Raw genomic sequence first — 25,855 nt, forward strand, 5'->3', positions numbered from 1 at the left:
CCTCCATTCTTCCCTATGGGAAAAATCCTATACTTCAAAAATTCACCAAAACCCAGCCCTTTGCCCAATTCCTCTGAAATTTGGGTGGTAGTTTGGGTGGCACTACCACTCCCACCCACTAGTTTTCCCCTGGGGCCAAAATCCAAAACATTTCGGATTCGGATTTTGCAATTTCAAACAAAGAACAAAATTGGGTTGTTTCGGATTCAGGCCAAAAACAAAACAGAAAAAAACCCAAAACGTACAACCCTAGCATCTGGGGCTTTTTAGTTTGAAAAGAGGTGACTACAGGGGAGACATGATAGAGGTGTATAAAATTATGCATCGAATAGAGAGAGTGGACAAAGTGAAATCTTTTACCCTCTCTCACAACACTAGAACCAGGGGTTATTCCATGAAACTGAAGGCTGGGCAATTTAGGACCAATAAAAGGAAGTACCTTTTCACACCATGCATAATTAGTCTATAGAATTCTCTTCCACGAGATGTAGTGATGGCCACTAGCTTGGATGGCTTTAAATGGGCCTTAGACAAATTCATGAAGGACAGATGTATCAACGGCTACTAGTCTATTGGCTATAGGCCATCTCCAGTCTCAGAAATGTCTCTAATTATCAGTCCAGGGGAGCAACACCATGAGAGTGGGTGTGCCCTCAGCTCTTGTCTGTGGGATTCTCAGATGCATCTGGTGGACCACTGTGTTGAACAGGATGCTGGGCTAGATAGGTCTTGGCTGATCCACCAGGGCTGTTCTTAAAATCTGCTCTTGCTGAAGTGTTTTTGCCATTCATCATAACCCTCTCAAAAATAAGATTATATGATGCTAGTAAATACTATCCACAAAAGCATGCCAATGAAGTTCCCTTTGAATCAGCAGTGACATCACTTTTTTTTAATAAGGAAACTTTACCACATTTTCTCTAAAACTAGAAAACTGCAATTTGAAAACCATTCATTATCCATTCTACTGGTCATAACAACCAGGCATTTTGCTACCAAGTGGCCTGAGCTGAGTTGTGCATCACTTGCAACATACCTTCCAAGCTATTTCTGCGGCCGTCAGCACCAATAATGACATCAAATTCAAATTCTGACAAAGGATGATCCATTGGAAGAAATTCAGCCCGCCAGCCAGTCTCTGAAAGAAGCAACTCAGTCAGACGCGACAAAATTCAACAACCGTGTCAAACCACGAAAAGCAGTAAGTGTGGGGGTTGGGGGGAGGAAATCCCCAAAGTGTGGCATGAATCAGCTCTGAGCAACAACTTGAGTAAGTTCATGCCAATACTTTCATGGGTCCAGAGACTGCTCTTAGTTTTAATGTTGAAAAGTAATTCTGACAGACTGCCACTACCAAACTACTTCTTTTATGTCTAGGTCAGGTGCGTAGCTATAATTGAGTGAAAGGGTTCAAAGAACCCGGGCCCCCCACTCCTGAGGGCCTCCCTGCTCCACCCCTCACTATTTTCTTCATTATCTCCCTCACTCTGAGGGGCTGCCAGAGAGAGGGGTGAACACAGGCCCCCTCTCCCCTAGCTACGCCCCTGGTCTAGGTAACGGGGTTCCACTGATTCACAATCAAAAACTTAACTGATAAAATTCTATGTACACCTATGTATAAAATTCTATGTATTTAGCAAGAGAACAAGTCAAGATTTATTTTAGAAAAGTGGAACAAATAAAAAAAGCGGATGAAACCAGCACTTTAAAACATGGAATTAGCTTAAATATAAAATACAGTTTGAGCAATTTTGCAAGTGAAAAGTCCACAGAAAATTATTGAGCCTGCACCTGTGGAAGTTCAATACATGAGATAAGGATGTGACAAAGCTGAATCACAGTAAGCAGGCATGTGTATTCTTTTGTTTGGAATGAACTGAATCCATATAGGAATAGGGTGCACTCATTTCAGATTCCATTTGTCCTGAAAAATGTGAACAAAATGAGCAGAGAATCCCATTCATTGCTATTTGTTTTAATTTAAAAAGATACCCAGAAAAAACAGGATAAAGACTAGCACTTCTTTAGTGCAGGGCTGCACAACTTTGGCCCTCCAGCTGTTGAACTACAATACCAATAATCAATAGTCAGGGATGATGGGAGTTGTAGTCCAACATCAGCAGGAGGGCCAAAGTTGTGAAGCACTGCTAACTGAGCAGAGACACACCTTCTAAAGTGGTGACTCTCTGATATTTAGCGGGGGAGAGCAATTGGCTCTATCCAGCGCCAGCACAGACTGCCTCCAGTGGCTGTTGCTGGTATCTGTCTTATGTTTCTTTTAGATTGTAAGCCCTTTGGGGACAGGGGACCATTTTATTTATGTACTTTTCTTTGTAAACTGCTTTGTAAACTTTGGTTGAAGAGCAGTATGTAAATATCCGTAGTGGTGGTAGTAGTAGTAGCAGCCCTGCTCTCATGTAATGCAAAGGGAATATAAGGAAGACGTAGTATGTAGAAAGGAGTCATTGCTCCAGATTAGTTCTGCTAGCGGCTGCAGAAGGTGTTGTACAACCTCTATCTACCACTTGTGCACACTTCTTCCACTAACAGCAATCTGCTTCTTCTGCTAGCATTTGCAAAACATTGCAGCGCAGCACAAACCACTTAGAGCCCCATATTTTCTTGCCTTACACTAGTCTGAATCTTCCTCAGAATTTATTTCTTAAACAGAGCTCCCATAGGAACATCTCCATGTAGCCACATCTTTGCAGCAGCCATTTAAATTTTTCATGGCAGCAATTTTAACACACGCTGCTCTGGTATGATGCTTCAACCTGGGACATACACATAATTAAAATGACTGCCACACAGACTGCCTGCTGGGAGCTCCTCTTTAAAGAAAGAAATATATTGGTTTAAAAAACAAACACACCAATAGAAGCAAAAAAGGATGAAGTACAAAATGAAAACTTTGAGAATGAAAAGCACATTTTCTTGGCATATTTAGCACTGAACCCACTCTCAGGAATAGAATTATTTCTAGTACAGTGACGAAACAATTTTGAGAGCAACAAGGAGTGGGTTTTTTTGCCAGTGTCTTTGAAATATGCAAGTGTTTGTGAATTGACCTGCACAACAGCAGATCAAAACAATTTTGTCATTATTTTTCAACTGCCACTGGAGCAGTGATTTGGGTGATCTGCTTGGCCAAGAAAAATTCTGATTTGGCCATTGCTCACAATCTTTGAGCAACTAGCATGAAAACCTTTTTGGCACACTCTGGCACAATGAAACATATAGTGGGAAATATCTTCAACTACTTTCTTCCCACAAGTAAAATGATGTAGATTAAAAGCCACAGAAACAGCAGAGGACCTTTATTGGAATCTGAATGAAGTTAATCTCTCCTCAAGGACAGCATAGATCAAGCGGGTAGTTTTTCTAGGCTACTATGGCATTGTTTATAATGCTGCTGCCTCATGCTGCCTAGCAAGCATGAGGTTGCCAGTTTGAAGCCCCAATGGTATGTTTCCCAGACTATGGGCATCAGCGATATAGGAAGATATCATCTCATACTGAAAGGCATCATCTCATACTGCGTGGGAGATGGCAATGGTAAACCCCTCCTGTATTCTACCAAAGAAAAACCACATGGCTTTGTGGTTGCCAGGCATCGACACCGACCTGGCGGAACATTCTACTTTTACTGAGCATAAATATATCTGGGCAAAAGTATTCCTAAACTGCTGCTTAAAATCCAGCTTAGCAGCCTAAATAAATACAATTTAATGAAAAAATTTTTTAGAAGAAGCCATAAGTTCCATAAAATCACAGTCAATTAAAACACTTAAACCTTATTTCTAACATTTACCTTAACTTAAGCCAATTGTTGAAAAGGACTGAATAAACTCATTTCTGCTAGTAGCTTTTGGGTTTCTATCTCACCATAACAGAGTTTGAAAGATTGTTTTTTAAAGCTTTGTTCAAGGAAATGCCCAGTTTTGTTACTCTGTCGAATCCCCATACTTCTCCACCTTATGGAGTTGGGTGCCTTCAGCTTCTAAAAGTTCTCAATATTTTCAAAGTTAGAGCAACTAGCCCATTGCTAAGTTACCCAAAATTTCAGTATGCACAAAGCAGTTTGCTTCATATTTAGGTGAAACCTGGTCCAAATTACTTTTGCCCCAATTGCTTTGTGTTGGGAAAATAGCCCCCAGCAGCAATTCATTATTAGCCTTCACAATTTTCTGAGAACTGATATACCATGTATGCTTTGTGGATTTATGGCCAAGTAAAACCAATTAATATATTTATAATCAGAGTTTACAGCAATAATGCTCAAGGCAGCCAACATTGTAACTCTGACTACAAGCAGCATGCCATTGATACCAAGTAACTAACAATTCTGTTTTGCTAGCAAAAGGAGGGGGGAAGTTATCCATTTAATTCAGAAATTTTGTTTACACAAAAATTAATAGCAGGAACAGGGCAAAGATAAAGCTTTAGTTTTCTGACCCTAAATAGCAAGAGTACTATTTATCAACAACCCTGTGGGTGTGGTTCTAATTCAGTGTCTAAATGCAAGCTATTTCTCAATCTCAACAACAAAAGTAGACAACAGTAAGCAATAAATTTTACCCATGGTTGCCTCATATTGATTGTATCAAATGTTGCCAGAGTCCACAAAAATGGCATATAGTTACAGATTTTTAGGATGGCATATGTACTGATTACATTTACAAGTTCAAAACAATTAGCTAAGGTATAACAACCTGACCTAAAGTTTAATGAAAATGTTAATAAGACTGTTCTGTGGTAAATATATATATCACCAAATCAAAAGCATGCATACAGGTAAAAAGCTCTCTCTCAAACTACATACAATGGTCTATTTTATAAAAATGGAAACAGACTTGTTTTCTGAGCTTTTTTTTTTTTTTAAGCATCATACTTTGATTTTCTTGATCTTCAGGAGGTTCCAAAACTTTCACAAACTCTACATTCACATGGATTTCAACTCCCAGCATAAGTGCAACTTTGAAGAGGATAAGCTGAAGCTGCCTAATGCCTTTAAAACAAAAATAAGATGGTTAATATTTTGGGATATACATTATTAAATATTTGAATGTTGTTCCATCCAAGTAGAGGTGCAAAAAGACTTGTTTTCTTATTGCAATTAAAGCCTTAAGAATCAAAAGAACACCCACTTTGCTATTTCCTTATAGTCAGTAGATCTACAGTTAAAAATCAGGGGGAAGGGCACTGGATGGCCACTCAGTGCCCTTCCAGTCTTGTATCCGTCACATAGAAGGTATATACCAACAAACCAAGGAGGATGCAATGAATCGATAACTGAGACTAGTTTTCTGGTATGGTAAACTGGTTCTGATGATATTCCAATCCACTTTGATCAAGACAGCACAACAATATTTGGCTCAGTTAGTACATTTGAAAATACAATATTACAATCTTAAAACACATCAGAGGACCAGTCCACATTGTGGCTTATAACATTTAACAACCATGTAAGAAGTGGCCACATTAAGAAGCCCTCAAGATACCAGTTCAGTAGAATCAAAATACCTTATGGGAAAGAAGTTCTCACAAAACCTGAAAACTTTTATTTTTGAGTTCAAACACTTAATAATGCAAACCTACAAGTCTGTAAGGCTTATCATGTAAAAAGTTTAAGAGATAAGCTTTGCCAACTTAAGTCTGATGCACATTTGAAGGAATACTGTATTTCAGCATCCAACTGAAAACTGATAGGAAGAGATGCTATGGGGAGAATGGGTTGACATGTCATATTAACTACCTACTGACACTTCTCTTCCACAAGTACATGATATGAGCTATTTTTGTAGTGGATGCTGGCTTCATAGTTTGAATCCATTTTGATATATGCTGACATATCATACAAGGCCAATACCTGTCATCCTACTCAAGGATGAACACATTGCTTACAATAGCTGCAGCCAGTATTTCTGCCATGTGACTACAAAAAAAAAATCACTTTAAGCCAATGTGTAATGTGTAACGTGTAACAGGTCTGTCATTTCTCATATAGTCACCAATACTTACTAATGTGATCAATAGATCCTGCACAGAACTTCCCATAAAACTTTTTTGCTCCCAGACTTCGAAGGTCATGAATTGTAAAAGGCCAGAGATGAAGGACATTGTTTCTTGAAAAAGTATCCCGCTTCTCCACAACAATGACTTTGGCTCCTAGAAAGGCTAGTTCTATGGCAGTTCGCAAACCACAAGGGCCACCTCCAACTATCAAACACTGAAAGATAAAATAATCAATTGTTTATTATATTAGGGCCACTATAAATAGGGTTTTAAAATGCATGTGTTCAACACCAGCAAAGATGTCAATAATATTCTGAAACATTCAGAGAAGTTCCCACTATCATTTGTTTTTGTGCAAACCAAGGAAATTAATCTTGTACCTGATCATAAGCGCACTTAAGACAGTTGTGCAGTTCAGACAGTGAAGGTATCAAAATAGCCCTTCCATTCAGAGAGTAAGTGTAGCTTTCTCTCCTCACCAATTATGGAATACCCTCTTTCTACAGACTTGCCAAGATTCAAGCCAAATAACCTTTTGGAAGCATCAAGATCTCTCCCTGTATCAGCTGACATTTGTGGATCTGTTAGTTTTGCAGAGTGGCAGAATTCCAATCTTAATTTGCTGATGCTATGTTTCTTTGAAAGAAGAAGGAAAGCGTGAAAGGGGAATGTGGTCTCTATCTGAGAACTTGGGAGGGGAAGAGAGAAAGGCATCCAGAATCCTCAAACTCTGGCAAAACAGAAGATTGCTGATAACAGCAGGCAGATAACTGGACCAGACACAAAGCAGGTTCTATTAGGCAATTTTTCAACATATATAATCTGAAGATAACATACAATACAATATTGTATTGTAATCAGACTATTGGGTGGGGTTTACCTTAAAGCACAGCAGAAGGCTCCTCTCTATCTTTTCACTCACTGGAATCCGCAGCCTTCTAGGGAGATGCAGCGGTGGCACTTTAAAATGCCACTTTCCCCCCACCCTGCTGCCTACAGTGCCCCATGGAAGGAAGCAAGTCATGGTGTCACATCCTTTCCCCTGTCAGTGGGGTGGGGGGATGATTGCACCCAATAAATTTAGGCATAGCCACTTTTCCCCATTAATGCACTGAGAAAAGGATGAAGCATCATGATATTGTTTCCTACCACCAAGCATTGTTGACCAGCTAGTTGACCAGCATTTGGACACAAATCTGTGAAACAAATCTGGAAACTTAAATGCACTTATGTTTCAACAGCCAATAAATATTTTAATGTGCATTAAATACACTAGAATCATTTATCTTGCAATGTGCTTTCCAGGAATTTGGTCACATGCGAAGTATACAACTGCTTCAGTTCTATGTTAGAATTTACCATGAACCTGCCTGATCATAATCAGACGCACCATATGGTTTGGGTTAACTAAGTATTATTAATCATTATTTCTTGTTTACACAGTCATACAGGTGTTATTGACTGGTTTGTTTTATCCAGACATCGAGTCCTTCCCAGGGACCTGGGATGGGTGGATTTTGTTATCAATGTCTTTGCTGTTATTATAGATATCGTCACAGAATATAGGCTGTTCCCAGTAAAGCTGCTTTTTGTAATTGGCTGATGGTGATTTCTGTGGCCCTTATGGTGTTGGGGTGCTCTTCAAGTTGTTTTGGAATTGCACCTAGGGTGCCAATTACCACTGGGATTATTTTGGTCTTTTTCTGCCACAGCCTTTCAATTTCAATTTGTAGATCTTTGTATTTGGTGATTTTTTCTATTTCTTTTTCTTCTATTCTGCTTATCTCCTGATATTGCTATGTTGATTATTTTGACTTGTTTTTCTTTCTTCTCAACTACAGTTATATCTGGTGTATTGTGTGGAAGATGTTTGTTTGTAGTTGGAAGTCTCATAATATTTTTGCACCTTCATTTTCTACCACTTTTTTCAATTATGAAAAATTGGTAGAATTTTTCATAATTGAATTATGAAAAATTAAATTTTCATATGGTTCCACCAATTTTTGGCTACAAGTAGCTTGTATTTTTTGCAGATGTTCCAGTGTATCATCCCTGCTACCTTGTCATGCCTTTGTTTGTAGTCAGTCTGTGCAATCTTTTTACAACAGCTGATTATTTATTTATTTATTTATTTATTTATTTATTTATACATTTTTATACCGCCTTTCATTAAAAGAAAACCCCAAGGCGGTTTACAAAAATTAAAAACATACAGTAAAAAGCAGTAAAAACATCAAGCTAAAAACAGGCATAAAAACAAGACAACAGATAAAAACACACAAGAACAGCAGTAAAAGACGATTATGTAAAAGCCTGGGTAAAAAGCCAAGTCTTTAAAAGCTTTCTAAAAGCTGTGATGGAGTCCGAGGAACGAATGGCCACCGGGAGAGCATTCCAGAGTCTAGGGGCAGCAACAGAGAAGGCCCTGTCCCGAGTGCACGACAGCCGGGCCTCCCTCATTGTCGGCACCCGGAGCAGGGCCCCCCCCCCCCAGATGTCCTAGTCAAGCGGGCAGCAACCCTTGGGAGCAGGCAGACCCTCAAATACCCCAGGCCCAAACCATTTAGGGCTTTAAAGGTCAAAACCAGCACCTTGAATTGGACCCGGAAACAAACCGGCAGCCAGTGCAGCTCTTTCAAAATGGGGGTGATATGTTCCCAACGGGCAGCTCCGGATAGAACCCTCGCTGCTGCGTTTTGCACTAGCTGTAGTTTCCGGATATTCTTCAAGGGCAGCCCCACGTAGAGCGCGTTACAGTAATCCAGCCGCGACATGACTAAGGCGTGGGTAACCGTGGCCAGATCTGCCTTCTTGAGAAAGGGACGCAGCTGGCGCACCAGCCGAAGCCGTGCAAAGGCACCCCTGGCCACCGCCTCCACCTGAGCTTCTAAAAGCAGAGCCGGGTCCAGTAGTACCCCCAAGTTGCGTACTTGCTCCTTCAAGGGGAGTGTAACCCCATCCAGAACCGGTAAAATCTCCTCATCCCAATTGGCTCTCCTACTGACCAACAGTACCTCCATCTTATCCGGATTCAATTTCAGTTTGTTAGCCCACATCCAACCCATCACGGCCTCCAGCCCCCGATTCAGGGCATCCACCGCCTCCCTAGGATCAGATGACAAGGAGAGATAGAGCTGAGTGTCATCCGCATATTGCTGACAACTCAGTTCAAATCCCCGGATGACCTCTCCCAGCGGCTTCATGTAGATGTTAAACAGCATGGGGGACAAGACCGAACCCTGCGGGACCCCACAGGCCAACGGCCACGGGGCTGAGCAGTAGTCCCCCAACACCATCTTCTGGACCCTCCCCTCAAGAAAGGACCGGAACCACTGCAACGCAGTGCCTCCGATTCCCATACTCGAGAGGCGGCCCAGAAGGATACCATGGTCAATGGTATCGAACGCCGCCAAGGGGTCCAGCAGAACCAACAGGGACGCACTCCCCGTCTAGTTCCCGGCGTAGGTCATCCACTAGAGCAGGCTTCCCCAAACTGCGGCCCTCCAGATGTTGCTGAACTACAACTCCCAGCATCCCTAGACACAATTTTATGTGGCTGGGTATGCTGGGAGTTGTAGTTCAGCAACATCTGGAGGGCCGCAGTTTGAGGAAGCCTGCACTAGAGCGACCAAGGCAGTCTCAGTCCCATACCCCGGGCGGAAGCCAGATTGAAAAGGGTCCAGATAATCCGTATCATCCAAGACCCTCTGCAGCTGGGACGCCACCACACGCTCCATCACCTTGCCCAAGAAGGGAAGGTTAGACACAGGTCTATAATTGTCCAGGTTGGAGGTATCAAGGGAGGGCTTTTTAAATAGAGGTCTTACCACCGCCTCCTTAAGGCACGATGGCATCCTGCCCTCCCTTAACGAAGCATTAATGATCACCTCCAGCCATCTGCCCGTCCCCTCCCTGGCAGCTTTTATTAGCCATGAAGGGCAAGGGTCAAGAGCGCACGAAGTCGCCCGCACACTGCCCAGGATCTTGTCCACATCCTCAGGCCGCACCAACTGAAATACCACTGATTAGGTGGTCCACGATTTCATCTGCTTCTTTACAAAGGCGGCACTTGCTCTTTGTTGTTGATTTTTCAACTTTTACTCTTATTGCATTTGTTCTTAGTGCCTGTTCTTGTGCAGCCAGTATTAAACCCTCTGTTTCTTTCTTCAAGTTGCCATTCTTAAGCCATTGCCAGGTCTTGGTGATGTCTGATTTTCTACTTATATTGTGCAAATATTGACCATGCAGGGTCTTATTTCTCCATTTTTCTGCTCGGGTCTTGACTTTTCTTTCTTGTAGGCCTGCTTTGTTTCATTGGTGTTGAATAGTTTCTCGTTATTGACCATTTGGAGTGCACCTTCTTCACTGACCTTGATATATTCTTCGAGGCCTCTTTTCTCCTCCTCTACTGTTTGATGGACTTGCAGCATTCCTCTTCCACCTGAGCTGCGAGGGAGGTCTAGCCTATCTACATCACTGCGGGGGTGCAGAGCATGATTGATGGTGATTATTTTCCTGGTTATTATTACTATTACTATTACTATTACATTTATATCCCGCTCTTCCTCCAGGGAGCCCAGAGTACTACATACTTGAGTTTCTCTTTCACAACAATCCTGTGAAGTAGGTTAGGCTGAGAGAGAAGTGACTGGCCCAGAGTCGCCCAGCTAGTTTCATGGCTGAATGGGGATTTGAACTCAGGTCTCCCCGGTCCTAGTCCAGCACTCTAACCACTACACCACGCTGGCTCCCTCCCCACTTACATTTATTGACTAGCCCATTGACCTTTTGCATCTCAGGTTTAAAAATGGAATCCATATCACCTTTGCACATACTAAACTAATCAGGTTTGTGAAAATACCTTTAGTTTTGGCAGTTGTCATTCTGATTTACTAAACCGTCAGTGTAGCTATATGTGTAAACTCTTCTTTACTGAATTAGTGAATTGCGTAGTGCCAGTAATCTTGAATGGGATTAAGAGAGGAAAGGGGTAAACCTGGATGGAGGCCATGGGTTGGGATTTGAATGGCAGTTGGAGTTGGGATGTAGAATAGATTCCTGGGACAGCAGGTCCGGTCACTGTGGAAGGAGGAGAGAAGGACAGATGGCCAGGGATTTCAGGTCGGAGAACCACGGGCATCTTGGACAATGAGGGGCTATCAAGATGACTTCCGAACTTTCTGGGAGTATCTTCTTGATTACTTTGGGAATGACAGATGTAGGGAGCGGAGTGTAAACAAGGCCGGGAGGGCCAAGGCACTGTACAATCAACTGCTCGCTAAGCCTCAGAGAGGACGGCTATGCGGGATTCTTTTTTGCTTTTTTCAGTTTCTGCATTGTTTCTTTAAGGTGCTTTTTCTTTTTAAGTGCCTTCTTGTTAGGCAAAGCCTCAGATTTTCATCTGTTCTCGCTAAGATGGAATAGGCTGGTGTACGTGCTCAGAACAAGCAGCCAATAGGGCCCCAAATGGCAGTTCTGTCAGGCATTGTTCATGAAACGTGCCCCTGGTCTCGGATAGGGGTTCCTTCAGAGAGGGAACCCTGATGCACGTCCCCTGTGTGCATAGGATCCATGGAGGTAAGAGGAAAGCCCATCGCAAGAAAGAAAAGGCAAAATGTTTGAATTTGCCTATCAGCCGAATAAAAAACTCAAGAAAGATACTTTGGATAGACTTTAGTTTGAATCTGAATTGTATAGCTCCCTTCCCACCTTCACACAATCTGGGAGGATGGGGAGTGGGGTGGGGAAGCAAGGGTCAGGAGAAGAGAAACAATAAAAGCCTTAGCTGAATAAATGAAGACGCTGAGCTCTCTGTAGGATTTGCTGCCTTAAGTAAGACTGGAACAGAACTGGCATTAGCACCCTCTGGTGCCAGGAACAAGGCTAAACATTTTACTACTTCCTGTCTGCTGTAAGCATGCCTGAAACACAACCCAATGATGAAGGATGGCCTACGATCTCTGGGGTGGGAAGTATCTATCCATCCAATTGAAGAGGTGTGTGGGGACTTGAAGTGATGCAGGCTTTCTAGCAATACATTAACACAGACCCCTGTGTTTCTCTTCCCACCTCTCCCACCATTCCGTTTCTCTCCCTTGTCACTGCTGCTGCTCCTGTTCCTCTCTCCACCACCCCCGCCACTGGGGCAGCATTCCTCCCCATTTGCTACCACCACCTTCTTCCTCCCTCCAGGTATGCAGCAGGTGGTAGTATGGGGAGTAGCTGAGTGTGGGCTTTCCATTAGACTTTTAACAATGCTAATGAACTGTGGGCTCTAGGCAGATGCAGGCTCTTTTTCTTGGTGAGGTATATCAAATGCGTGAAAATACAGTAGTTATACAGATGAACAAAATCCAGCCCAAATACAAAAAAGACTGCGACAGCAGGATGGTTGGTAGGGCTTGGACAGCTTCCCTCAGCACATACTTGTTATGATTAACATGAGAACTCAACCTTCTGACAAAATAGTGTGTTTACAACCAAATGCAACTGTTGTACACAAAAATACTTAGCTGCTCTCTACAAATACATACCATAAATGGTGTAATCCACTTTAGGGATTCCAACCAACAGAAATCCATGCACATAAACAAACAGCGCTAGTTATAAAAAAGTGACTCATTCAGAATAAGCCATCCAAGGAATAGCTCTTTCAGCCCTTCAAGCATGGCTCTTTGTTAACTGTCTACAAAAAAAGAAAAAGCTCTGCCTGCTTCTTCCAAAGCACCACAGACAACAAACCATTTAAAGTCATAATCTGGGGCTACCAACTATCAACATATTTATCTTTGTTACTCAACTATTTGCTCTTTGATTTATTTGGAAAGCTTTCCTACAGAACTACAGTTTATATACTACAAAGTGTCATCTATACTGAATATTCTGGAGATAAAGTGGCAGGGCTTTTACCAGTTACCCCTGCTAACTTGGCAAAGAGGCACCTTTTAACGTGGTGATTCTCTTTATTTAGCAGGGGGAGAGTAACTGGCCCTATCCACCTCCAGCACAATACCTCCAGTGACTGTTGCTGGTGTCTATCTTCTATTTCTTTTTAGATTGTGAGCCCTTAGGGGATAGGGATCCATCTTATTTATTTATGATTTCTTTATGTAAACCGCTTTGGAAACCTTTTTGTTGATAAGTGGTGTATAAATATTTATTGTTGTTTAACATTGCTCTCATTGATGCAAACACTTCTAGGCATGCAGGGGTCCTACTAGCCAATAGGGGTAGACCAGAGGCAGTCAGGCTGGACCAGAGGGAAAGCTTAGTTACTCTGGCCCACTTCAGGCATATAAAGCTAGGCTGTGCATTAAGTAAGAAATGTGTCTTACACTGCCACTGATGCTTGTTTTAAGAAACTAATCTAATCCAGTGTCCTCATGGAAAGCCCATTCTTATTCATATATTTTATATATTTAGAACGTATCTAACATTCTACATGCTCAAAGTGTACCCTATGGTATTGCAAGACATGCTGAAGATGTATGTATGTGATGCAGTGCCTTTGAAGATTAGGTGAAAAACTAATTCAGGCTTGAGACAGAATAGCTATGAGACCCAAAATACATGATAATGTATACATACATGATATTCACACAGCAAATCTATGGCAAAACTCAGGGTTCAAGAGACCTATGGAATTGCTTATACATATTTAAAGGACCAATTTCGTTAACTAGAAATTCACTGACTCTTAAGGTGAACACTGAAGGCTAGATACTACATGGAAAATTCATAAAGCACAGGTAATTGAGAATTACATTGACTCAGGTTTATATTGCGATGAATCCCCTATACTTTGGAGAAGCACTCAGCTTATAAATTACCTGGGTGAAATTTTTTTAAAGTGACAGATTGCTTAAGAAGCTGAATACCCTAATCCTAGACATTACTAAGTCTAGAAATGTATTATACTGAAAAGGCAACAAGCAGCTGCACACTCAGCAGCTTTTGGAACAGTAAACAGCATTAAACTGCTCACCTAGTTTTTCAGGCAATGGTGTTGACAAAGCAGCTTGATGATGTGAGAACAGAAGCTGCCACACTAAGTCAGGTTAAACCACCAGCTGTGCAAGGCAATCTGTCCTAAGCAAAGAAAAGAAATAGGGGGCGAGTTCAGGCAGTACCATCTGCCATCCCCACCCACCACACAATGAAGGGCATTACAGCTCACGGCCCTCTCAGTACGCTATTCCGCCGTGCATCATTGTCAAAGGGCCTGGAATATCTGAACTGCCCATCTTGAACTCTTTAAATACAACTAAGGGAGGCGAGCATGAACTGTCCCTTTGCTTAGCAGAGTCCACCCTAGTTTTCATTTGAATGGGAGACTACATTTGAGCACTGCACGATAGTCTCCTCAGGGGGTGGGGCCACTGTGGGAAGAGCACCTGCAGACGGTTCCAAGAAGGTTCCTGACATCTCCAAAATAGATTCCAGCCTACAGCCTTGGAGAAGCCATTGGCAGTCTGTGCAGACATTACTGAGCTAGATGGGCCAATGGTCTGACTTGGTGTAAGGCAGTTTCCTATGCTCCTAACTTTAAAACAATATTCATGTGAAAAGCAGTCCAGTCGTTCCATCCACACACAATTTTTCACTGTGGAATTATATAATGGAGGAGGGAGTGGACCATGCACATTCATGCCCCTTATCGTGTGCTCCAGTGAACAGTGTCTGGACCAGTCTTGGGGGGTAGGAATGTGCAAACCGGCTCAATGTCAAATGAATTTGATGTGGATGTCGATCCCATTTGGTTCGACGGCTTGGCATCGAACTGAACCAACCCATTTGGTCTGGCCCCTGAACGAATGCGGAGGGGTGGGGGCGGGCAGGGTTTGCAATTTCTTTTTTAAAAAACACATTTTTTAAAAAATATATTTTTTTTATCGTAGCCCCTTGGTGAAGGTCATCAAGGTGGTGGTGGTGGAGTCTGTGGAAGTTCCCCCTCCCCTCGCCAGCCTCCATAATACCCCTCCAGCCGATTCGGGCCTGTGGAGCTCAGCGTGGCTGCCATTTTTAATGCTGCCGCACATGCGCAAATGGCCTCTGAGAGGCCCTGGGTCATGCCAGGCCTCATAGATGCCATATGCGCATGCGCAGCAATGTCCTAAATGGCCACCGCGCTAAGCTCCACAGGCCTGAACCGGCTGGAGGGGGTGATTATGGAGACCAGTGGGGGGGAGAGGGAATCTCTGTGGACACCCCCCATGTCACCTTTGCAAAGGGGCTACTGTTAAAAAAAAAATTTAAAAAAAACTTTAAAAAAAATCACAACCACCCCAAAAACTGGACAGGACGGAGGGGGGGTTGAGTGGGTGCCGGACCAAACTGGTCTGATCAGGTTCAAGTCCGGTCTGGACTCAAACTGAACCAGGCCAGCCGGTTCTGTACACATCTCTAATGAGGGGTGTTTGTGGGGGGGGAACTCCGTACGTAGTATTGGGGCACCATTTAGAGTTGACACAATTCCTTGGCTTTTTATTTTAAAGGTAAATTACCTGAATCAATAGCACTGTTGCAGTAATTTTTTTAAAAAAATATTACAATGATGTGTATCACAAATGAATATTTTTATTTGTTAACCCTCTAAAAAAACCTGCACTTTGCAATGAAACCTTGCTTTAAGGAGGCAATGATTAGACCTATTCCAAAGAAGCCTGCCCTAGAACCCTCAGAGTTGAGCAACTACAGGCCTGTCTCCAACCTTCCATGGCTGGGCAAGGTAATTGAGAGGGTGGTGGCCTCCCAACTCCAGATGGTCTTGGAGGAAACTGATTATCTAGACCCATTTCAAACTGGCTTTCAGGCAGGCTACGGGGTGGAGATTGCTTTGGTTGGCTTGACCGATATCTCCAATTGGGAACTGACCGAGGAAGTGTGACTCTGTGGGTCCTTTTGGATCTCTCAGCAGCTTTCAATACAATCAACTATAGTATCCTCCTGGAATGTCTGAGTGCGCTAGGGGTGAGAGGCACTGTTTTACAGTGGTTCTGCTCCTACCTCTCCAACAGATTCCAGATGCTGTCGATTGGAGACTGTTGCTCTTCGAAATCTGAGCTTATGTATGGCTTCCCCCCAGGGCTCCATACAGTTTCCAATGCTTTTTAACACCTAAATGAAACCACTGGGAGAGATCATCAGGGGATGTGGTGTGGGATGTTATCAGTATGCTGATTACACCCAGATCTACTTCTCCATGTCAACATCATCAGGAAATGGCACAACCTCCCTAAATGCATGCCTGGAAGCAATAATGGGCTGGATGAGGGAGAATAAACTCAGACTGAATCCAGACAAGACGGAGGTAACATATTGTGCGGGGTCAGAACTCCATTCACAATTTTGATCTACCTGTTCTAGATGGGGTCACACTTCCCCAAAATGAATAGGTTCACAGTCTGGGAGTTCTTCTGGATCCAGACCTCTCACTGGTATCTCAGGCTGAGGCAGTTGCCAGAGGGGCTTCTATCAGCTTTGGCTGATACGCCAGCTGCGTCCGTTTCTTGAGATAAACAACCCCAAAACGGTGGTACATATGCTGGTAACTTCTAGACTTGACTTCTGCAATGCGCTCTATGTGGGGCGGCCTTTGTACGTAGTCCAGAAACTTCATTTGGTACAGAATGCAGCAGACAGGTTTGCCAATACATTTCTGGGCAAAATACAAGGTGCTGGTTATAACCTATAAAGCCCTAAACAGCTTGAGCCCTAGGTATTTAAGAGAACATCTTCTTCATTATGAGCTCCACCACCCACTGAGGTTGTCTGGGGAGGTCTGTCTCCAGTTGCCGCCAGCTCGCCTGGTGGCCACACAGGGGCGGGCCGTCTTGGTTGCTGCCCCAAGATTGTGGAATGTGATCCCTACTGAAATACGATTCTCCCCATCTCTGACAATTTTTAAAAAGCATTTGAAAACCCACCTCTTCATCCAAGCTTTTTCAGCTTTTTAAATTGTTTAGGTTTTTAATTTGATTTTTAGTTTGATTTTAAATTGTTTGTTTTAAATTTTTGTGTATGTTTTTAGCTTGTTTTTATGTTGTTATTAACTGCCCAGATAAGGAAGTTTGGGGCGATGTACAAATCTGATAAATAAATAAATGATCATGATAATGATAATAATGATAATAAATATAATCAAAACAAGGCCTTTACATTTTTTCAGGAAAAACATGGTGTTAGCCATGTTTCCAGGCATGATTCAAGGTGCTGGATCTTATCTATAAAGCCCTATATGGCTTGGACCTTTGGTACCAGAAGCATCTTCACAGTAATCTGCCCACTACTTATATCATCAAGTGAAACCTTCTGGCATGTTCCATCAGCATTGGACTTTGGACTGGCAGTAACATGGAAGAGGGAATTTTCTATTGCGGTAACCAGCCTGTGGAACTCCCTGCTGCATGAGATTCAGTCCTCCCACTCTTCTACAGAAAGTATTAACTCTTCATTCTGGCAAGACTTTGAAGTGGTTCACGAGAGCTTCATGAGGTTTTTTTTCTGTTTTCAACTTTGACTTTTGTTTGATTTTATTGAAGATTTTAAATTTGATGGTAAAGTCTGTATGGTGAGGAAAGGTAGGATATACCTTTAACAAAAACACTAACCACATTCACTCCAGTTTTTTGCAGTTCTATGCCAGTTACACTGGCTGATGTAATATGTCCATTACATTGGTCAGATAACTCATTCATATTCAAAATACTTTTACCAGCTTGCTCTCTCTCTCTCTCTCTCTCTCTCTCTCTCACTCACTCACACACAGTGCGTGCAAGCGCACACTCCAGCATGAAATTTTTGTTCACAAGCCATTACATTTATCAAGCCTTTTGTAGTGTCTATTCTTGCTCTACTTAAACTAACACAGTCTGCTCCTACTATTCTTACATTATTAGTACAGCGGTAATTTCTAAATTAACTACTTTAACTGTAACTTGAACAAATATTGTGTTTCCATGGCATCTTTAGAAAATAAGTTATGTTTCTATGTAAAGTCTTTTTCCCCATAAAAAGAACTGACCTATGGTCTGTTCTTTTAAAGTCAGGGGGAACAAAAGGCAAGAGTGACATTTGTGTCCTAATTTCAACTGAACTGAATCCACAAACCCTCAATGTCTCCACTTTTTCTAAAGATAATTATGACTTAAATACAGAAGAACTTTTACATTGTTATCAAATGCAGAGCTGTTCCCATTTGCCTGTGCTCTCTCTCCAATTTCTTTATATTAATATACTGCCCTTCGTCCTAAGATCCAGCAGTTATCAAAACAGGAAAATAATAAATTGCTAAAATTAGGAGAGAGCAGGGGGAAACTCACTGTCAAGAAGTCTGTAGGGGAGGAAAAGAGCACTCTTCACTTTCCTCCTAAAGGCTGAGACAGAGGGAGCCAAGCAGGTCTCAGCTGAGAGCAAGTTCCAGTCTGGGGGCTATAACTGAGAAGGCCCTGTCCTGCATGCTCAACAAATGGGCATTAAGACGTGTTAGAATGCAAAACAGAGCCCCACCCCTAGCCAATTTAGTTAGGTGGGCAACACAATATGTTTGCACATACATTCCACCCACCATAGGAAGAGCCTACACCTGTCTAGAACCCACAGTTAAATTAGAAAGTCAAATGTAGAGTCCTCAGTCAGCTGCTTCCCACAGCTTCTTCTGCTGCAGAAAGGATTGGAAATTCTACTCCCCACACCTGCTGCAGAGATGGAAGAGAGAGGAGAGCGCATTTTGGCTACCCACTCATATCTGTGTACAATACAGTCTTCCACTTACTCCACCTCTGATCCTGGGCAGGCGCATAGGGACAATGGAGTAAGGGGGTCTGCTAGGCTTTACTTCACAGTGCTGGTTATGAGGACACGGGGAGCAAAGGGAGGAACAAGGCAGCTGCCCTAGTGTTAGGGACGAGAAATGGGGGCAGCGGGGGCAGAATAGGGTGTTCTGTGTTAATGTATTGCTAGAAACCCCATACCCCTTTAAGTCCTTGCACCCCCTTCTTTTGAGGGGGAGAAAAAATAATAACCAACAAGTTATATGCACAAAAATACAGCCCAAGTCTAGGGAGATATATATGAGAAAAGTGTGTTGTGGGCAATTTCCTTGGCCACACTGCTCAGTGACAGTGCTTACAGCACTAGCCGAATGGACAACCCCTGCATACCTCCCATTCCTGAGCTGAAATGACAGGTACATTTGTAGGGGACTTGCTTGGCTGCTACCACTAGGGGTGTGCACAGAACCGGCTGGTCCGGCTCAAGTCCGGATCAGACCCAAACCAGGCCAGGCCAGTTCGGTCCGGCACCCCCCTCAAACCCCCCCCCCGCCGGTTCGGTCAGCGAAAAGTTTTTTTCTGTCCAATAATTTTTTTTTTAGCTTACCACCTTCAGGGGAGTTGCGGGAGGCAGCGGGGGGAGGGTCCGCAGATATTACCCCTCCCCCGCCAGCCTCCCTTCATGCCTATACTGGCTGTTCGGCCCACTCTTCCCCCTGTGGTGCCAGTGGCCATTTTGGAAACCGCTGAGCCTGTGCAATTGTCCTCTGCGTGACCCAGGCCACACAGAGGCCAATCGCGCAGCATGGTGGCCTCCAAAATAGCCACTGTGCTGGAGCGAAAAGGCCCAAACGGTCCGAAGAGCCAGTCAAACAGCCAGTACAGGCATGAAGGGGAGACCGGCAGGTGGAGGGGGAACCTCCGTGGACCGCCCCCCCACTGCCTCCAACTACTCCCCTGATGGGGGTACATTAAAAAAATGTCCGTGAACCCCCTGAACAGTTGGGGGGTGTTCTGTCTGTGGTTGGACCGAACAGGGGATGGTTCAGTTCAACCCCAAACAGTCAAACTGAACTGGTTCAATGCCGAACATGTTCGACATTGAACCTGCTTCCGTATCCCTAGCTACCACCAATCGGCATTCAGAGTGCTAGCCACTAAATGGGCCAAAAAAATCGCCCACCTGAGCAGAAGCTGTGCAGCCAGATATGGAACATAAGAAGCTGCCATATACGGAACCAGAACATTGGTCTATCTAGCTCAGTATTGTTTACACAGACTGGCAGAGGCTTCTCCAAGGTTATAGGCAGGAACCTCTCTCAGCCCTATCTTGGAGATGCCAGGGAGGGAACTTGGAACCTAGATGCTCTTCCCAGAGTGGCTCCATCCCCTGAGGGAAATATCTTACAGTGTTCACATGTGGTCTACCATTCAAATGCAACCAGGGCAGACCCTCTTTAGCTAGGCGGACAAGTTGTGCTTGTTACCACAAGACCAGCTCTCCTCTCTAACCATGTGCTTGGTGGGTGACCAATATTTTAGCATAGCAGCAAAAGCCAAGCCAATATTGTGGCCCCCAGGGTGTGCGATGCAAATGGTTTTTCAGAGACAGTATGAGAAATACTGCAGGAGATAAATAAAAAGGGAAGGTGCGGCCTTTCTCCCTTTCTCTGTGTGGGGTCTGTCTTTTAAATAAAGATTTCTTCAAAGGATGGAGACTATTTCCACAACATTAATCCAATTTGTCTTCCAGGAAGAGCAGCTGTTTACAGCATCTAGAAGCAGATAGCTAAGTTACGCTTCAGTGAGAAGTGTCTGTCCTACCAAAGGGGTTTTCCCTCCTCTATGCTTTAATCCTATAGGCAGAAAATGAAGCATTAATTCTCCAGAAAAGATTCATGACACTTTTACTAGTTATATCTGTCTCAGCTGGAACTTTTCTATTCGAGCATTTTTAAATTTAAATACATATGCCAGTCATGCAAGTAAGGAATGTTCATGAATAACTCTAAATTTCAATGTAGTATCAAAGAAAATGATACTCTCTGATTTTTTTAAAAAACAAAAAAAGACCATAAGGGAATCTAATTTTTACTTCTAAATATTTCAAGAATAAATGTCCATCTTTAAGATGACATAAAATCCAAACTAATATAATACACATTATACAATGCTTATAACACTGTAATTTCTAACATTATTTTGAGTATTCCAGATTATGGTATGGACAACAAAGCACTTAAGTACATAATCCCATTGAGAAAACAGTGGGGCTATTCCATGGATTTTCAATTTTTTGCTAGGTAAGACACTATGCTTTGACAACCCTTGGTCTGCCTAAGCTTTTAGCTTTATTGAAGATAAAATGCAAGCAGCCCCCAAAGCACCTGTCTGGCAACAGAGCATCTTAACAGATTTTATTATGTCTTGGCCCCTTAAGAAAGATGTGGACTGTCACAGGATTATAAGCATCTGTTGCACTATTAACTCATCAAACAACATGACCTATTTTAACAGGGAGGGTAATCAAGGGAAAACAAGCAATGCCACAATACTATCTTAGAATAAAATAACATATTTTAATGGACCTTACCCAGCTGACATCCAGACCTTAAGAGGAGAGCATCATATGCAACACACATGCATTGTTAAGGACTGATTTACTAGGTATTTCACAATGCAAACCATAGGGAAATGTCAATAAGGGGGTAGGGGGCACTAAACTAAACTAAAGTGAAGGTTTGACTGAGTAAGCTGCAGCATTCATACAAGGCTTACGGGGCTGGACTTCCTCTATAAGCAAATTATGTTTGTACTGAACAAAACCATAAAAAAAAAAACCTAGGGACATAAGCCTTTACTGAGAGATTCCAGCAGAACATTGCTGCTAAAAGAAAACACATCATGCAGCAGTCTTTCATGGCAAAACAAGCCTAATTATCCATATACAACTGGGACTGACAGTACTGTTTTTTCTAGACCTTGTGTTAGGTCAAAAATAATTACATTGCTATGCATCAAAGAGTTTCAGTAACTTATAATTTCATGTCTAAAAAGCTTGTTAAAAGAAGTAGACCTATATATCTTAAACAAGTATTTCTGGACACATTAGTTTCCAGAGTACCAGGTGTGTGGAAAAGCAAAAGACATCACTGCTGAGCAGACTCTCTCATACATCGGCATTGTGAGGTAACTGCAGAGGGATAGGGCTGCTACACCAGAATGATTTTTTAAAAACATATGTGAGTGCCTAGCACGCTCCATACCTTTGCCACCTCTTCAGGATGCCCACATTCAGGAGCATCTGGTCCCCTTCGGTTGCTACTCAGCTGTCATGGCTGGGGTGTGCATGAACTGTTCAATCCCAAACTGGTTTGCCTTGAGCCATGCCGGTTTGGCAGTTCAATAGCAAACTGAACCTGAGGCTGTTTGGTCCTCTATCAAACTGAACCAAACCCGGTTCGGGCAGACTGATTTGGGATCAAAAGGGTGGCCAGGGGGTAAGAGAAGTAGTTTAAAGTTCTTGTTGACCTGGTGGCAGCCACTGGCACTCACTCCACCTGACACAGCCCAAGTGTGTGGCACTCCCTCTGCAGCAAGCACCCCTTGTGGCAGTGGTGCGGTTCTAGCCTCCACTCATCCATGGAGGATGGAACCGGGCTGCAGTGTGGGCAGATTGCTGCAAAGGGAGCACTGCGTGCTTCGGCTATGCCGGTGGGGTGAATGGCGGTGGTGGTGCTGGCTGCTGCTGGGCTGGCAAGAACCTTGAACTACTTCTCTCACACACAACCCAGCTACCCTTTCAATCCCAAACCAGTCCATCCGAAACGAGCTTGGTTCAGTTTAATTGCGGACCGAATCACTGAACCAGCCCGGTTTGAGGTGAACTGGTTCAAGATTGAATGGTTCATTCACACTCCTAGCCATGACTGCTGAGTAGCAACCAAAGTGGACCAGATACTCCTGAATGTGGGCATCCTAAAGAGATAACAAAGGTATGGAGTCTGCTAGACAGCCATGTACCTCTTATACTGATATAGCACTGGATTCCCCTTTACAACGAAAGTCCCTTAAATCTCCAAACAGGTGTAGTTGAATGGACTGGATCAGGCTGACAGTTTGAACAAATTGGTTCAGGGACAGGTGGTTCAGTTTGAATTCAATCTAAATTTGAATCAAACTGCAATTTTTGGTTTGTGCATACCCCCTAGTCATGGCTTCCTACTTTGCAGCATGCCCATTCTTTTAAAAAATGTAGTCTTTGGGGAAATGGAAAAACACACAAACACACAACCGAATTCATCTGTACAATTTTTTTAATCTAACATTCAAAGTTTAACAAGAACTGTATAACAATTAAACTTTCAAGAGAGATTAAATATATTTTAAATTCTATGTCCCAACAAATAAAGCAGAATGACAGAATAGAGCCTGGGTTTATAAATGAGATTTGTGCCCCATCTTCAGTCAGTTCACTAACTCCAAACTGCTACATGAGAACAGCCCTACTGGATCAGACCCAAGGCCCATCTAGTCCAGCATCTTGTTTCACACAGTTGCCCACCAGATGCCACTGGAAGCCTACAGGCAGGAGTTCAGGGCATGCCCACTCTCCTGTTGTTACTCCCCTGCAACTAGTACTCAGAGGCATCCTGACTCTGAGGCTGGAGGTGGCCTATAGCCCTCCGAGTAGTTGCCGTTGATAGACCTCTCCTCCATGAAGTTACCCAAACCCCTCTTAAAGCCACCCAGGTTGTTGGCTGTCACCACATCTTGTGGCAGAGAATTCTACAAGTTGATTATGCATTGTATGAAAAAGTACTTCCGTTAGTAGGTCCTAAATTTCCTGGCAATCAATTTCATGGGATAACCCCTGGTTCTAGTGTTATTTGAGAGGGAGAAGAAGTTCTCTCTATCCACTTTCTCCACTCCATGCATGATTTTATAGGTCTCTATCATGTCTCCCTGCAGTCGTCTTTTTTCTAAACTAAATAGCCCCAGGTGTTGTAGCCTTGCCTCATAAGAAAGGTGCTCTAGGCCCCTGATCGTCTTGGTTGCCCTTTTCTGCACCTTTTCCACTTCTACAATGTCCTTTTTTAGATGTGACCAGAATTGTACACAGTACTCCAGGTGTGGCCGCACCATAGTTTTGTATAAAGGCATTATAATATTAGCAGTTTTATTTTCAATCCCCTCCCTAATGATGCCTAGCATGGAATTGGCCTTTTTCACAGCTGCCGCACGTTGAGTCAACACTTTCAATGAAATCTCCACCATGACCCCAAGATCCCTCTCCTGGTCAGTCACCGACAGCTCAGATCCCATTAGCGTATACTCAAAGTAAGGGTTTTTTGTCCCAATGTAGCATCACTTTACACTTGCCAACACGGAACCACATTTGCCATTTTGTCACCCACTCCCCCAGTTTGAAGAGATCCTTTTGGAGCTCCTCACAATCAGTTTTGGATTTCAGTACCCTAAAGAGTTTGGTATCATCTGCAAATTTGGCCACCTTGGATTTAATCCAGGACAACTATACTCCCAGCAACAAGAACTTTCTTTGCCTCCAGAGAAATGCTTCTCAAGGTTTCTAATTACTTCCTACATTTGGCAAACAGGAATCCGAGAAGCCACTTCCACAGTTTTATTAAAACAATACAGAGTACACAATTGATTCTTCGTACACTCAGTTTTGAACATGAAAAGGTTGACCGTTATTCCATACATATTAAAGATAACAGGAAAGGAAGAATAAGTTCTACAAACATTTAGAAAAGGGAAGGACAGATGGGGAAGTGATAATTTCACTAGTGAATCCTCATATAAATACTTTATTCCACTGCTTGTGGAATTCTTGTGTTAATTATTTTGAAATATACATATAATCAGGCTTTTGAGAAAAGAGTTCTAAGTCATACCTTTCTGTTGCTATTTACTGCACACTATCAACTGACTTCCTGGCATCTGATTTTATTTTTTAAAATAATCTTTCAAAAGTCTTCTACTGAAGCAAGAAACCTGTAAAATAAGCAAGTACCGGCACATGCACCATAGGGAGAAACAGCACTGTGAACTATTACAAGAGACTACCATGGTCCAACTCTTTCATTTTACCTCCTCACGCAAGGAAGGATGCAACTATTAGCTAAACCCAAATTGTGTCATAAAGTCTTCCTAAATGCTATAGGATGAGGTTTTTTAAAGTAAAGGAAGCAAGTTCTGAGAGAGTCTTAAGTTACTCAAGATGTATATCCAAGTTTCAGACTGCCCTCTTCAATAACATGCTGTGCTTGACAAAAACCACATTGACACACTGCGGGCCAGCCTCCTCCTAAGAGAGGCTATTTATGCTCATCTATGGCAAGAGGTAAACTAGGGCAGAAACTGCACTGACAGGAATAGTTTTCATGTCTGCAATTTGTACGATACTCTGGAAAGGGGAGCTCTGCCTGCCAGGATGCAATCCTTACTGGGGAGCAAGTCTCTTTGAAATCATTGGAACTTACATCTGAATACATATGCCACTGCTAAATAATATAAGAAAAGGGTTAGTATGCAGATTAAGAGAAGTATTTCTTCCAAGCATTAGGGGAAGTGTTAAACAATTAGACATTACAATAAATTCAGTTTGAAACCCTGCATATAGGGTAGGGTAGGGCAGGGCAGGGCATTGGACACTAGGAATTACTACCAAAAATCTGGCTAGTTGATTGTTACATGTGCTCTCCAGTCCCCCTGAGCAGTGGGAAGTTTCACGGGAAGTGCTATCCAGATTTGGGGGCTGTTGGTGGAAGATCACTGGAGGCTCATGGTGTCTTTGTAATACTGGGTTTATTGAGCATCAACTGGAAGTAAGCAGCAGTATTCTCCTACAAGGAACAGATTACCTACAAGGAACTGATCACCCAGAGAAGTAGATCTGCTCATTCTCTCCCAGCTTCTCCATTCAGTCTGTCTCCTAAAACTGCTTGTCTTGGTTCAAGCTACTTCCTTTGTTCCTGCTTGAGGGGTGAGGAGTGGGAGAATGAGGGCAAAGTGATTCACCTTCTATTTAGAAAACATGCTGGATC

The 25,855-nt window shown here is 42.9% G+C and overlaps 1 protein-coding gene across 1 annotated transcript in view; it reads right to left on the reverse strand.

Annotated features, from left to right (window-relative positions):
- MICAL2 (microtubule associated monooxygenase, calponin and LIM domain containing 2) overlaps positions 1 to 25,855 on the reverse strand; it is a 255,246-nt gene that overhangs the window by 168,891 nt on the left and 60,500 nt on the right. The window contains exons 3-5 of the mRNA XM_053245068.1: positions 6,022 to 6,229; positions 4,892 to 5,008; positions 1,037 to 1,138 (exon numbers count right to left, since the gene is read on the reverse strand). Coding sequence (XP_053101043.1) covers positions 1,037 to 1,138; positions 4,892 to 5,008; positions 6,022 to 6,229 — 427 coding nt within the window. The remainder of the gene's footprint in view (positions 1 to 1,036; positions 1,139 to 4,891; positions 5,009 to 6,021; positions 6,230 to 25,855) is intronic.

This window comes from Hemicordylus capensis, chromosome 1, assembly GCF_027244095.1.
Source record: "Hemicordylus capensis ecotype Gifberg chromosome 1, rHemCap1.1.pri, whole genome shotgun sequence".
NCBI lineage: Eukaryota > Metazoa > Chordata > Lepidosauria > Squamata > Cordylidae > Hemicordylus > Hemicordylus capensis.